Raw genomic sequence first — 13,600 nt, forward strand, 5'->3', positions numbered from 1 at the left:
CTTTCTGTACGAGGGGGGAAAAAAAACCCGGTAAAATTTTTTTTTTTTTTTTTTAATTTTTTTTTTTTTTTTTTTTTTTTTTTTTTTGGGGGGGGGATAGATAGAGGCTTCTTATAATAAGAAACCCAGCTCCAGCAATGTGCTTTTTGAAGCCAGTATTGACTGCTTGGTTACCTCAATTACCAGACTCCAATTTATAAGCATGAAATGTTTCAGTTGTAAGAAAAAAAAAAAAAAAAAAAACGTCTGGATCCTGCATAACCCTTTTGTTGAGTTTATTTATTTATAAGAGCATATTCTTTGCTTTCTTAGTAAGATTAAAACTTATACATATTTTCACATTTTAGTTCAATGATTGTTCTAGACATTTTTGTGTAGTTTTTTATAGAAATCTTTATTATATAACCTTTTATCATATTTTCTAACCCGATTCATTTGACTTGGGCAAATAATTTGGGGGATCTGGTTGCCTTGCAGTGTAGGGATTAATTTGTCTTACAAAAGGAAAGAACGGAATATTATATAAAGTAAATAAATAAATAAGTACTTCTGCTCGTCGACTATAAACTGTTTTATGGTATTTGAGACGGGAGCTATATAGTTATTCTTTTTGCTGCCAGTTACTTTAAACAGCATTTAAAGCAGTTTTAGATAAAGGTTTTGTTGTCTTTAAATATTAATGTAAGTTCATCCTGTGAAGTGTGTGTGGAAATAATTGGTTTCTGAATGGAACGAGCTTGCTAAGTGGGCTTTTGTTTGGCATTCCAATACTTGAAGCAGTCCTTCATCCGGTCCGCGGACAACGGTGAACAAATAACGACACTTTTTGGCAATGCTGATGCGAATGAATCCCTCTTCTTTCCCTCCACAGGTTCCCTCCATGGATTTCATGGCTATGAAGCGCTCACAGATGTATGGAATGACCAACAATCCGTACTCCACTCCTCAACAGCCAGGCGCCGGAAGTTACCCCTCAAGCCAACCATACGCATCACCTCCTTCACATCGATATCCAATGAGCATGCAGGGGAGGAGCCAAATGAGCATGAGTGGCATGCAATACCCTCAACAGCAGGTATGTCAAGAGAACCCAAAGGCTTCGAGTTTGAATTGTGTGCTTTAGGCTGATTGTTTCAAGGTGAATCAAGGTTTTTAGAAATTGATGTTAAGTTCCCTTAGTTTTAAAGTCAGACTTTTCTCTGAGTACAAAACGTGCAGAGTAAAGAGGCTGGCCGTCCCTCATGTGCTCCCACACTCGTCTGGCCATCTGGCTTAAGTAAGGCTACCGCACTGTGCGAGTATTAAAAGAGTGCCACATATTACTATTATTAGGGGTTGCTACTTTAAATGGCCTGACAAATTGACCAGGTAATGTTGGCTTGTTTGTCTATGAAGAGCAGAACCACATAAAAGTCTAATGTTCTTTGGAAAAAAACAGGGAGAGTTTTCATAAATGTTATGACTTTTATTTAAATCTATGTATTAAGATAACCTTTTACTACATGCAGTATTCATGTTAGCAGCAATGTGTGTAATTGTTGCTTTTCTGTTCCAAATCAATAATTTGATTAGGTTACACAACTTTTGTTTGTGTTTATATGCTGAAAATGTTCTTATTTCATTGTTGTTTTGTGGTTCCAGTTATTGTTCCTCATGTTACATGTCGTGTTTGGACATTTAGTTTATGGTTTGGATTTTCACCTTTTGTTATTTGGAGTTGTTGTCTCAAACAGTGTTTCATGGCCCTGGTCCTGATGGTCCACTGTCCTTCGTGGTATATGTGTTTACCCGCTGCTACACACCTGACCAGAATAACTTGGTGATTATCAGGGTTCTGCAGCACTTGATGGCATGCAGTCGCTAATGCTATCATTTGAATCAGGTGTGTGGGAGCAGTGCTTCATCTGAAACACAATGGTCAGGGGGTTTTGGGGATCAACTTTAAAAAAAAAAAAAAAAAAGCTATTCTTAAAGACCAGCCATGTCTCACATCTTGGACTGCTGCCATGTTTCTCCTGTTGTTTGCTCAATTCCTGTGAAACTCCTTGCTGGGTGTGCTGAGTTTGATGGTTCACCTGTCTGCAGATGCATTGAAGCGTGTTTAGACTTTACTCTGGTTTTCCATTGAATACATTTCTGTATACTTATGCTTGAATCTGTATTTACACAGACTTAGCTGTTTAACATGCATGTTGGCCCACATCAGTGACTCTCCTTGCAACACAATAGGCCTGTAAGACAATGGTGCTTGTGTCTGCTTTACAGTCTTAAGTAAATCAAATTTCCACTGTAAGGTGATTGGTTGTGTGGCTGCGATGAATTTTTGTGACTTGATTGTGGCAGAGACTGAAGTTGTGTGTGTGTGTGTGGATGAAAACATATCTTCAACAGTGTTTTTTTGGGGGGGGTGAGATGGAGGGGGTAGTTTATGCTGTTCCCCACTGTCATATTTGGCTGCTATATTTAGTCTGCCTGGGTCAGTTGGTCTGGACTCGAAGGCTTCTCACTGGGGCGACTGAGCTGAGCTTCCACACATAGCAAAGCTGCACAAACAGAATGAGAGAAAAATCATATCAACTCCCAGACTTCCTGTTTTGTGTAAAATGTATGCAGACATCTGGAAACATGCAGCAGGAAAGACTTGCTTTACACAATTGACACAAACGTGACTCACACAGGATCTCTCTAAGGAAAGCGTTGTCAGATGCAAAACTAATAAATATGAAGAACTAAAGGCAATTTTTCCCTTTTAGTTTCCAAAAGCGATAGGTCAAAACTTTTAAAAGGAGATTTTGTTTGAATAGGGTTATAAGCATTTAATACAGTATGTGGAAATGATAACTTTTTTGGCATATTTATTTAGATCTAATTCAGATTTGTTGGTCTGGCTGAAGCTGACGGTTAGTGTGAGTGGGACCAAGACCAAAAGGGACTCTCTCAGAACGTACTACCTATAGCGGTTTATATAATCTCACTTTAAAACAAAATCTATCCCTTTGAACTGAGCTGGTTCTACTGCAAATGGATCCTACTTTCTGTTTCAGATATAGTGTTTTTGTGAATTCCTACCGTGTTGAAGCGCCTGTTCTGGTAGGTGACTTTAATGCAGTCCCAACTCAGTCACTTCAAATCTCAGACTTCATTGCTTTAGGTCCAAAACCCCCTCTGACGCATTTTTGTGATGACAACACGCTCCCAAAATGATCATTACTGAGCTCAATAAGGGGTTTCGCGTTATGAAATACACACAGTTGGGAGCGGGCGGGGGTGTATATGTGAAGACATGCTGTGCTCTGAGAGTAATACCAGTGCACAAAGACAGTACAGTCAGTCAGACGTACACAAGAAAATACATCCCTGGTACTATTTTGTGATGAAATCCTCTGGCGTATTTCATAGGGGAGGCTGTGGTCGGGGTAGCAATCACTGCATAGCGTTATGGAATGTAATTAGTTCAAATAGAATTAGTTGTTCACTCTGGCTATAGCCATGGGAACTGTGCTTCTAAAGTTTCTAATTATCTAGCTCTGGCTTTAAAAGCAGCACCACCGCATTGCCTATCTGAAAGCCGGTGAAATCTAGCTCGCGGTAATGAGTTCGGAGGAGGAGGTTTAATTCCAGCCTCTCAGATGAGCGTAATGAGCCTCACCTACAGAAAAAGCGGTCAGGGGTCTGATCAGGCAGCAGAGGAGAGGTCCGGGAAATGAATGTTCCAAAATACTGTGTGCTGCGGAAAGCGCAGCATGTCAGCTCCTGAAGTGACTGTTAATTACTTGCCAAAAGACGCGCTGAAATGCGGTTTGGACAAACACGGCCGCAGCCGACTCTGAAAGAGGAACAGTCGCCCTCTTTCCCAAGCGTGGATGTTGTGAAACTTTTCCAAGATCAGCTGCAAATGCCAATCCTGGCTGCAGCTGTATCAGCAAGGGGGATTGTGGGTGATGTAAGGCACAGCACACACTATCCCCCGTGATGCATCACACTTCAGGGCTGAGACCCCGGCTTGTCGTAGACAGGCATGCTGAGTTGTTGCCAAGCAACGTGACGTCAACAAAGACAAGCGTATTTGTCTGTGATTTCCCTGGGACGGAGCGACTGTGTCAGCCGTCTGAGTGTGTGTGTAGGGGTTTTAACAGTGGAACAAAAGGTCCTATTTTACTGCCTTTCAGTGCTGTGGTTGAATCATGCAAAAATTAAGCCCAATTTATTTAAAATAAGCTGTGCTTGGTAATATTTCTTTCACCAAGGTTATTTAAATGTGTGAAGACCTGATTTCTGCCTTCTAGTCACGCCTCTCGGGGTCTTTTATATAGACGGGGATTGAGCCTTGACCACTGGGGATCATAGTTTGGTTCTCTGACCAACTCTTTCCTGCCACTGCAATAGAAAATTTCCATTTTAACTATTTCATTTTAATTTTATCTCAATAAGGATTGATAGTGTTTTGTGCAAATGAATGTTTTGCTTAAATGTTTGTTACTGTGTAAGTGTTAGAGTGCCTGCAGCTATGAGTGACTGATAAAGAAGAACTAGAAGTTTCTATTGGAATCCTTGTCAGCTCTCATTTCCTGCCATACATGTAGGGTGTGGGTTTCCAACGAAATGTCTTAACTAAAAATCGTTCCCTCCAATGAGGCGAGGGGCAGTTGCATGACAGCGGCTAAAGATGTGGCTCTGTTGTCCACCTGGTAACAGAGATAAGTTCAGACTTGGGGTGTGTCCTTTTTGGCTGTGAGTATATAACATAATGGGTTAGAGCCCCAGTTAAACGACGTTTAACTGAAGTCCTAAAAGGGGTGCGGGTTTTAATGTTTTTTTTTTCTTTTTTAATCTTTTTCAAAATGTCTTTCTCTTTCTCACTGTTTATTCAATGTCACATGCTGTTTTTATTTTAATTATGTAAAGCACTTTGAAATGCCTTGCTGCTGATATGTGCTATACAAAAAAAATTGATTGATTGATAATCATATGATCTGTGTTTTTCGTGGCTCTTCTACTGACTGTTCAGTGAGGTGGGTCTTCGTTTGCTTTTGCCTTTGAATAAAAATAAAGATTAATCTTTCTCTAGTTATTGGAACAGAATCTCATTCTTTGATAACATAATTTTTCCCAATGCAACCTTGTCATTGTACTTAATTAAGTACATACTTTGTCCTGTAAGTAGGACAAAATGTGTATGCAACATTACCTGGTCAATTTGAAGGTAAACCATCAAGTTTACCATCAAGAGATAACAGTTTTTTAAAAGGTCTCTGATGACCTTTTCCCTAATAAAAGTTTTAGGAAGAGGGATTTTGGCCCACTCTTCTTTGCAGAGGGTTTTCCAGCATGAATAGCCTGTTTAAGGTTATGCCACAGCATCTAAGCTGTGTTTAAATCCAGACTTAAACCTGACCACTCCAAAATCATCTTTTTCTTTTCAACCATTCAGAGCTTGACTTCCTCTGAGTAGAAGCCATTCCTTCAATGATTTTCTTGCTGTGTAACCTGAGTGTTTTTCTCTGAGGAACAACATCCGTGTCAAAGAGTGATGTTAGCATGACCTGGTAGTGCCTAAGTATGATATCCGTTCACTAGCAGTTGACTCTGATCACCATCTGATTTTTTTGTGCATTTCTACCGTCACTGAAGCTGCAGGACATGAAAGACTACTTAATGTAGATCTCAGACCTCTACATATTTTCACATTGATAAATAAATGACATCACTAAACCTGCATTTTAACTCAAACAGTTCTTGACAGACATTATGTGCTTGCGAAACGTAATTTTTGCTGTCTGGCATCATCAGAACTATGGTTAAAATCTGTTGGATACCGGTAATAACAAAAGCAAGCAAAAATTAACATCAAGACAGTTGATTAGGGAGGCAGGTGTTTTGGGGAATGTCAGGTCACATGAGAAAAGTGTCTGTGTGGGAAACTGGAATGCAGCTGAAATGGGGAAAAAAAAAATAAAAGTGCTGCCAATTCTGAGCGTAATTTCCTGTGATGTCAGCGTTGGCAGACAGAGAGGAAAAGGCATTTGAAGGAAACATTAGTGTTTGATGTGAAAGGGAAGGGAGGAGAGGATGGGGGGAGTGAGAGAACACCGAGAAGAAAGATATCCTGGGAAATAGTTGAGAGGGAGAACGAGAAGAGGGAAGGTGTGTGTGTGTGCGTGTGTGTGTGTGCGTGTACATGCGGGCTTGAAGGAGGAGGAGGAGGGCGAATGTGTCAACCAATCAGGCAGAAACCATTACCCGTGTTGGATGTTTGTTCCTTACATGCTGGGCCAACTTAATAGGAGCCAAGCATTTAAAGTCAAGTGGAAATGCAGCTGACCTGCCACTTGTTCACTACACACACCTAGAAGACCAACAAGGAAACCACCATCCTTTAAGGCTTTGTGTAGCTTAAATCAAATTATTTTTGTTTTGACAAATATTTATTGGTATAGAAATCAACAAAGAAAACTTGAAAAAATTATACACTGATATTGTTTAAAATGTAGTTATTGTTGTTAACGTCCATCTAATATGCGCATCAACTTTTTTTCAACTAAGACATCAGGCCAGTGGGAGGACAGATAAAGAGCATTTGCCGGTGACCTACGCATGTTGAAGCTGTAAATTATTTGCAGTTTTTTTGTGTATTTGCATGCTTGGTGAAAGCATCAGACTCTCTGTTTTGTCCTGTGAATCGGTCCTTCCAGTTTTGCAACATCCGTTTTGTGGAACATTGAGTCCTGTCATGACTTTGAAGTGTGTGCCACTTGTGATGTGGGCCTGCTTTAGATAGTGTGTGTATTGGATCAAGTGTGTCGGAGTTTCCAACAGCGGCAGGACTGGGTGCATTACTTTAGCTGGGGCTTACCCCGTGTCATTTGTTCCATGTTTAAAGATCACGTGAAATTAAACGTCATTTCCCATGAAGTGCTGCCACTTTTTCTAAAACCTAGCATGTTGAGTTTATTGAGTCATCAGCGTGTTTTTGCATGAGATTTAATCGTGTTATTCTTTGGTAATTGCTTTGATTTCCAGCAGCAGTTGTCTAAATGCAGTAGCAGCTGAACAAATGTGTGGCGCACATGGCATGTGAGTCATATTCATATTATTAAGGCAGCACATCTTTTTACACTATTATATCATTTTATACTGTTATTTGGCCCAAAATTCAAATGTAACACAGATGCTACTTAATTTGATCACAAACATACTTATAGATAAATGCAGTTAACTTTCTCTGCAGTTAACTGCATTCAATGCAGTTAAATTCTCTATTTAGAAAAAAACGCTGGAGTTTGCAAATGCAAATATATATAAAAAAAAGAGAATTTGGAAAATGGAATTTCTGCAAAAGTCCAACAAATTAAGTTTAAACAGCTCACTGAGAACATTAAGCTGCAAAATGACTGTAATGTAAAGTACTTGTGTTTTTGTTCACCAGTTCTGACACACTTGTTGGATATGAAATTCAGTTTATTTGGTTGCGTTTATTCATTTTTTCATTTATTTTTTGAAGAAATTTGTTCAGAAAAAAAAAAAAAAAATACAATAATGGTCAATTTAAATTAAGTTTAATGGATTGTTATTTAAGCAACATCACATTTTACGCTTTGCAATCCAAACTTAGCGTGGCTCACTGCCACCAACAAACAAACGTTAACCTTCATTTCTTTTGAAGGAAAAAAAAATAAAACGGATTTTCTTATCACTAGTTTTTCTCCACCTTTCCCCATATCTCACAATCATCTTTGAACAACATTTTGGGAACTCCTTTGTCAGTAGAGATGTCTAAACGAGATGTGATTATCAGTGATCATAATGTGGTGCGCATCTGTTTTCTTTTCAGCTGGCCAGCAGCTGTGTACATTCCTGGACAATAAGTATTGAAAGATGGCTCTTCCTTTTTATTCGCTTCACGTGTCAAAACATCTTTGACTGCTTCAGATGTTTTGCATGAAAGTATGAGCAAATGTGAGGCAACCAGTTGAACCATTCTTATTTCTTTACATAAATAGCCACAGACACTCTGTGTGAAGTAGCTTTGGTGTAAATTGAATGGTTCAACAGCAACGTTAATTATATATCTCACGTAGCGGTATAGTAACACAAACTGTCTTTTATGCATAACACCTTTGTGTTTCCCTACAATATAAATGTATCTCTTGTAGAGGAAAAAAAAATAAATAAATAAAGACCTGTCACAAATTGCACCGCTTGTAATCGAAATGAAGTAAACGTAAGAAAATGTATTTTTAGTCTTTTGCTGTCACAGTCGGTTCAGAAACTTGACTCTTAAACATCTAGGAATTAGAAAATGGCTGCAAAGCTTAGGTTTCTCCAGTCTGTCTGGAACTCTTAATTAACATTTTATTAAAATCAGGAGTGCTGAAAGGTGAGCTGCCTTCACCTGAACAGACGCAGGCAGCAACAGCATCAATTCCTTGGCAAATATTCAGTATTTTCTCCACAGGTGCTTAATTAGAGTGATTGAGATCTGGGCCAATCTGAATTGAGGGCATAACTGCTGTTATAATTGTTCATGGATTAGAGGACTGCAATCATGCACTATGTTATCTCTTAATGGTGATGCTGTATTTCTGCTTCTCCTTCAGTACACTGACAATAGAAATAAAGAAAGAAAGAACAAAGACAATACTTATAAGGAAATTGGGGGAATATATTAATTCTTCTTAATTTTCCACCTTCACTGAGTGTCGGTTGCTTCAGTATTACCAGAAAAACAGACGATTACCATCTTTAAAAGTAAAAGCTGCAAATTAGGATTTGCATGTAACACAACTTTAAGGGAACTAGAATAATCTGGTTAAACCAGTGGGCCCAGACCAGTTACAGTGTCTCAAATGTTCAGCTCAGCTCCCTGAACCAGATGTAGGCACAAGGATGTTATGGTTTAAGATGGTATTATTTTTATTAGTGAGAATGCTTGAGGCATTCGTTTATTTTTATAAGTTCCAGTACAAATCTTTCACTTTCTTTTAAAGGTTGTCAGATAAGCAGCTAAATAAACATAGCTCCTCCTTACAGGAGCGTCTTTAACAATAATAATAAGAAAAAAGTGTTTAATTTTTTTTTTTATAAGCATCAAATTTCAGCACGTTGAATAACACCCATGGTAAAAATGTGCTAGAATTATTATTTTCATTTTTTTGTAGTGGTAGTAGCAAAATTTCACACAGAAAAAAAATGGGAAAAATCCAAATTTTCATTTGAGTATATTTGCTCAGTGGGGAATGAAATGCTACAAAAAAGAAATAAATATTCCAACCCAAACAGTTGTGATAAAATTTATAAAATACAATTTTGCAAGGTTCTGACACCACCGAGGCTTATTTCTCTAAATGCCTTTTTTGAAAAGGAAAGATAAAAGAAAATGACACTTAGGTAGGACGGAAGATTTTTCACGTCTTTACCAAGGATCCCAATTTGCGTAACGTTGCAACCAATGCGAGAAGGATGCAAACTCACACTATGGTTGTCGTTGAACAAAAGGCGTCGAAACTCCTCGTGTGACCAGACCTCATCTTGTGGGCTATTGAGCTTAAAGAGCTGGATGGCCAATTTATAACATTGCTTGAATGGCGGGCGGGGGGGGGGGACGGGGCCTTTAAAGCACTTAGGGGGTCTGGGTGGTAGGGTTGCCTCTGGGGTTAATGCAGCCCGCATTGCTCGCTCAGATGGATGACTGGGAAGCCCCGATAAATCAGCTTCTCTGCCAGGAAAGATGGAGACGGAGGAGGCGAAGGGGCTGCAAAGTGGACCACTCCAGCCTCTGCTTGCACCTCTTTTGACACCCTTTCTTTCTTGTGCACTCTTCAGCACTACAACTCATTCTACCTTGCATTGCATGGTACACACCAACTAAAGAGAGGTTTAGGTGAAAGCAGATGAACCAATTTGTGCGATAAGACAACAGGGTAAGGGAAAAAAAAGGACAATGATGGTGAAATGCTGATGAATTGAAGGTTCCTCTCTCACTGCAGAATAGATGAAGTTTCATGATCAATTAATTAGCAAGCTAGCCTTACGCACATCAATGACTCTAATGGCTGGCTCTCATTTGTAACTTTTATTACTTTATTGCTTTAAGGTGGCCCTCAGCCAATCAAACACAACGTAGAGCCATTTCACTGTGGCCATTATCTGGAAAAAAAAAAGGGAAGACCCCCCCGCATCCCCACCCCCAGCCATCATTCATATACTAGTTTAAGTGATGCCATCAATTATAAAGCATAGGGCTACCATATACATAAAGAGAATGACAAAACACTCAGACACGTGAATTAATAAATTGCTTGTTCCCACAAAATATCAGAGTAAGATAGACATGGATTGTATTCATTGTAGTAGATATTTTACAATTGCTGCTGTCGTATAGTCTTGATGCATTAGGTTCATATCTGCTATCTTCATTTTTGCAGCTGATTTAAGGTTTGAATTTAATGTAATTTGGGGTTGAATTTAGGCAAGAGATGCAAAACGTCGAAAGCTGTGTGTTTTTCAAAGATCAGAACTCAGCTCTTTGTGTTTGCGGTGCCCTATACGTGCCTGTTTGATAAGATAAAAGCACCGAGAGATGAAAGTGGAGCGAAACGAAGGGAGCGAAGAAGAGAGCTGAGGAAAAAAAAAAAGGATGCTTTGCATCTTTACTGAGTTAGAAGGGGATTAGTCGCTGCTCTAATTGGCTCGCTGAAAATTCTTCTCAGTTTACATCCAGATTAGAAATAGATGTTTTTTTTTTTTTTTTTTCTTACTTAGGTCAAGGGGAATCTGGCATGTCAGCTTGTTCATTTGTATTTCACGGACACAGAACCTCTGCATTTATAAACAGATCAGAGAGAGCAGAGATGGGCTGGGATGGTGTTGTCAAGATTAAACCAGTGAGTGAATCTTACGTTCATTTATTTCTTTATGGACTAGCTTGTGGACAAAGGGAGAAGCTTAACTTGTACTTTTTTCAGTTTAACACCAGACATAATAAAAACCAACATCTCGCATTCTGATTCCACCTTGGGAAAAATCACTAAGTAAATCTATTTTCTTCGTAATCTTCGCCTTCACAAAAGCAAATTGCATTTGTGTATTGTTAACATGAGACTTTTGCCCGTTTTATTGGTTTACTTTCTGGGCTCCGTAGAATCTGATCAAACTCCATTGCATGTTTTGTGCATATATTGGATCAGTGGGTGTAAAATTACAGTCTGTTGCTGTTTTAGAACAGAGCTTTTACATTTTGCTGTGGCATCCTCTTCCGTTTCATTTTGTCACCATACTTAGAGATCGCCTGACTGTTATGAGCTAAAAGTTAAGCGATTTGTTCACGGTTCAGGAGTCTCCCCAGGTGGTCAAATAATTGTCAGCTGAATTAATCAGAAAACAGGGAGAACTCCTCTGCTGTTTCAGCCACCAACCCTGGCAAGAGGAATGGCTCTTCAACAAAGGATACAGAGTGTCTGCATGAGTAGAAGGAATGTTATTTAGTCATCTCTACATGATTTGTTTTTCCAAATAACTTCCTAAATCTCTAGTGCTTGCTCTCTGTTTCATTCCGCATACAGCAACATTACATACATCCGAGAAATGTGTTGTCAGTGCAACCTCTTCACTGATCAATCAGGCTGAAAATCAGCCATGTGGGAAATCACTCCAAAATAATATTTCCCTTCCTAAAAACAAAAAAATAGAAAAATTGTCTCTATACCTCCCTGTTTATCACTAGCCCCTGTTCCATCTATTTCACGGAACCTAACAGTTCACAGGTCACTTTCGGTCCAAACGGCAGCACCTCATCACATCAGCATCCATCTGGAGACGGTTTCACGGCAGGAGACCTAAAATGCAAACATAATCTCCTGAACTGACAGTGGCCACTGATGGTGAAAAAGTCCTCTCCAACTCCCTCCCCTCTTCCCTTTTCCCTGCTTAGGTGTAATTGACATGACTCCTACACAACCTGGAGCTTGTCATCACAGCAAGCGGTAAAAAAAAAAAAGAGTCGAGCTGCAGCGTGCAGAAATGATTGGTCTGATAGATGTTTTAGTGCTCCATTGTGATGTTTACATGGATTGCAAGCCCCTCTATTCTTGATAATGATTATTTTCTATCTGTCAAGAGTGAATGTGGTTTGCTTTAGGTTCCTGTATGAAATGTCTACTGTGAACGCTGAGAAATTACTTGTTTAGACATCTTAAGTGATTGGTTATTTGTATCGACAGCTGGACCACTTTCATGTCAACCCACTCTTTTTTTTTTCTTCTCCTCCGTAGCCATTTTTGACCCCGTCACCGAATCACATTTGCCTTTTTTTCCACCCTGTTGCCTTTCTTTCTCGATTTCCTCTCTCTGCTGTCTTGCTTGGCCTCAGATTGGGGTCAGGAGTTTAGTAGGGGAAAAACATTTAGAGCTGGTGGCACAGAGCCCAGAGCCACTCACAAAAATAAAGAAAAAACAAAAATAAATGGCTTTTTACACACACACACACATGCATGCACACACACATATAACAGACCACATTAACCTTTTCTGCTTCTGCAAATGTTTCCATCATGGCTCAGTCTGAAACAGCAGCAACAAGAAGCTGCTTTTTGTTTCATTAGCTTATGCAGAAGAAACTGAGAATGAGAGAAAGGAAAGCTTATTTTTCAGGGTTCAGAAAGTAATCTACAATGAAAAAAAAGTACATGTAGGTATCAGATTATGTCTTTGTGTCAGTTTACAGCCACACTACCTGCTCACTCTTGCTCTGTCTGTTTTATTTGATGTTATCGACATGTCAATAAGTCAAGATTGCTGAATAGACGGCCGTGTTTTTTTTTTTTTTCATTTGAGAATAAACAGCTGCAGTATATGAAGCACACTGTACTTCATATAAAAAAGTAAATTGTCCACGATTGCGTGCGCAACCTTTTATTTCTCGCGTTGCCGTTATCTGGAAGTGTGCCTGTTTATTAAGTTTTGGCCTCACAGAGCAGGCCGTCCTTCAGGTGGCTCGCATGTCGGGAATCGCAGCGCTGCACATCGCTCCTCCTGTCCCTCACTCCTTCGCTCCTCCAAGGGCAGCTCATTCCCGATGGTGCCAAGGGCCTCCGATGTATGAGAAGGGGAGGTGGGGGGGAGGTGAGAGAGATGAAAGACAGAGAGGGACGGGGAATCGCCTTCACCTTGGGGGAAGAGATGCGAGCGGATGACAAGAACAATGATGCATCCCTTATTTCTCTTCCTTATGTTTAATCATGAGCCTGTTGAAGCTGACCCTGTCCCCTGGCGCTTCACGTGTCATTATGGGACTCACCTTCGTTTACAATTTATAAGTGTGCAGGGTTTTGGCTGTCATGCAATGATCTCATCACCACGTAGCACCTAAAAACCACTGAATCTGTTTTTAGTTGTTTATTTTTTTTATTTATTTTTTTCTCACCCAAATGAAAGCAGCACCCAAATGTCCAACAAAATAAAGATTTGTATTTGTTGCTTGCTTATTTCAAATCTTTTAGTAAATATATTTTGTTAAATATTAAAAAAAAAAAAAAAAAAAAAAAAAAAATTGAAAAATGCTAAGGAAATTTTTTTTTGCCATTAAAAACCAATTAAAAAAAGG

General features: G+C 39.3%; 1 protein-coding gene across 5 annotated transcripts in view; it reads left to right on the forward strand.

The window, feature by feature from the left end:
* Positions 1-13,600, forward strand: part of LOC106951782 (AT-rich interactive domain-containing protein 1B-like) — a 226,538-nt gene that overhangs the window by 32,840 nt on the left and 180,098 nt on the right. For all 5 annotated transcript variants that reach the window (XM_015039508.1, XM_015039515.1, XM_015039501.1 and 2 more), the window contains exon 2: positions 872-1,075. In XM_015039508.1, the coding sequence (XP_014894994.1) occupies positions 872-1,075 (204 nt within the window). The remainder of the gene's footprint in view (positions 1-871; positions 1,076-13,600) is intronic.

This window comes from Poecilia latipinna, unplaced genomic scaffold (genome assembly GCF_001443285.1).
Source record: "Poecilia latipinna isolate Pla-1442-1.1 unplaced genomic scaffold, P_latipinna-1.0 Scaffold28, whole genome shotgun sequence".
Classification (NCBI taxonomy): domain Eukaryota; kingdom Metazoa; phylum Chordata; class Actinopteri; order Cyprinodontiformes; family Poeciliidae; genus Poecilia; species Poecilia latipinna.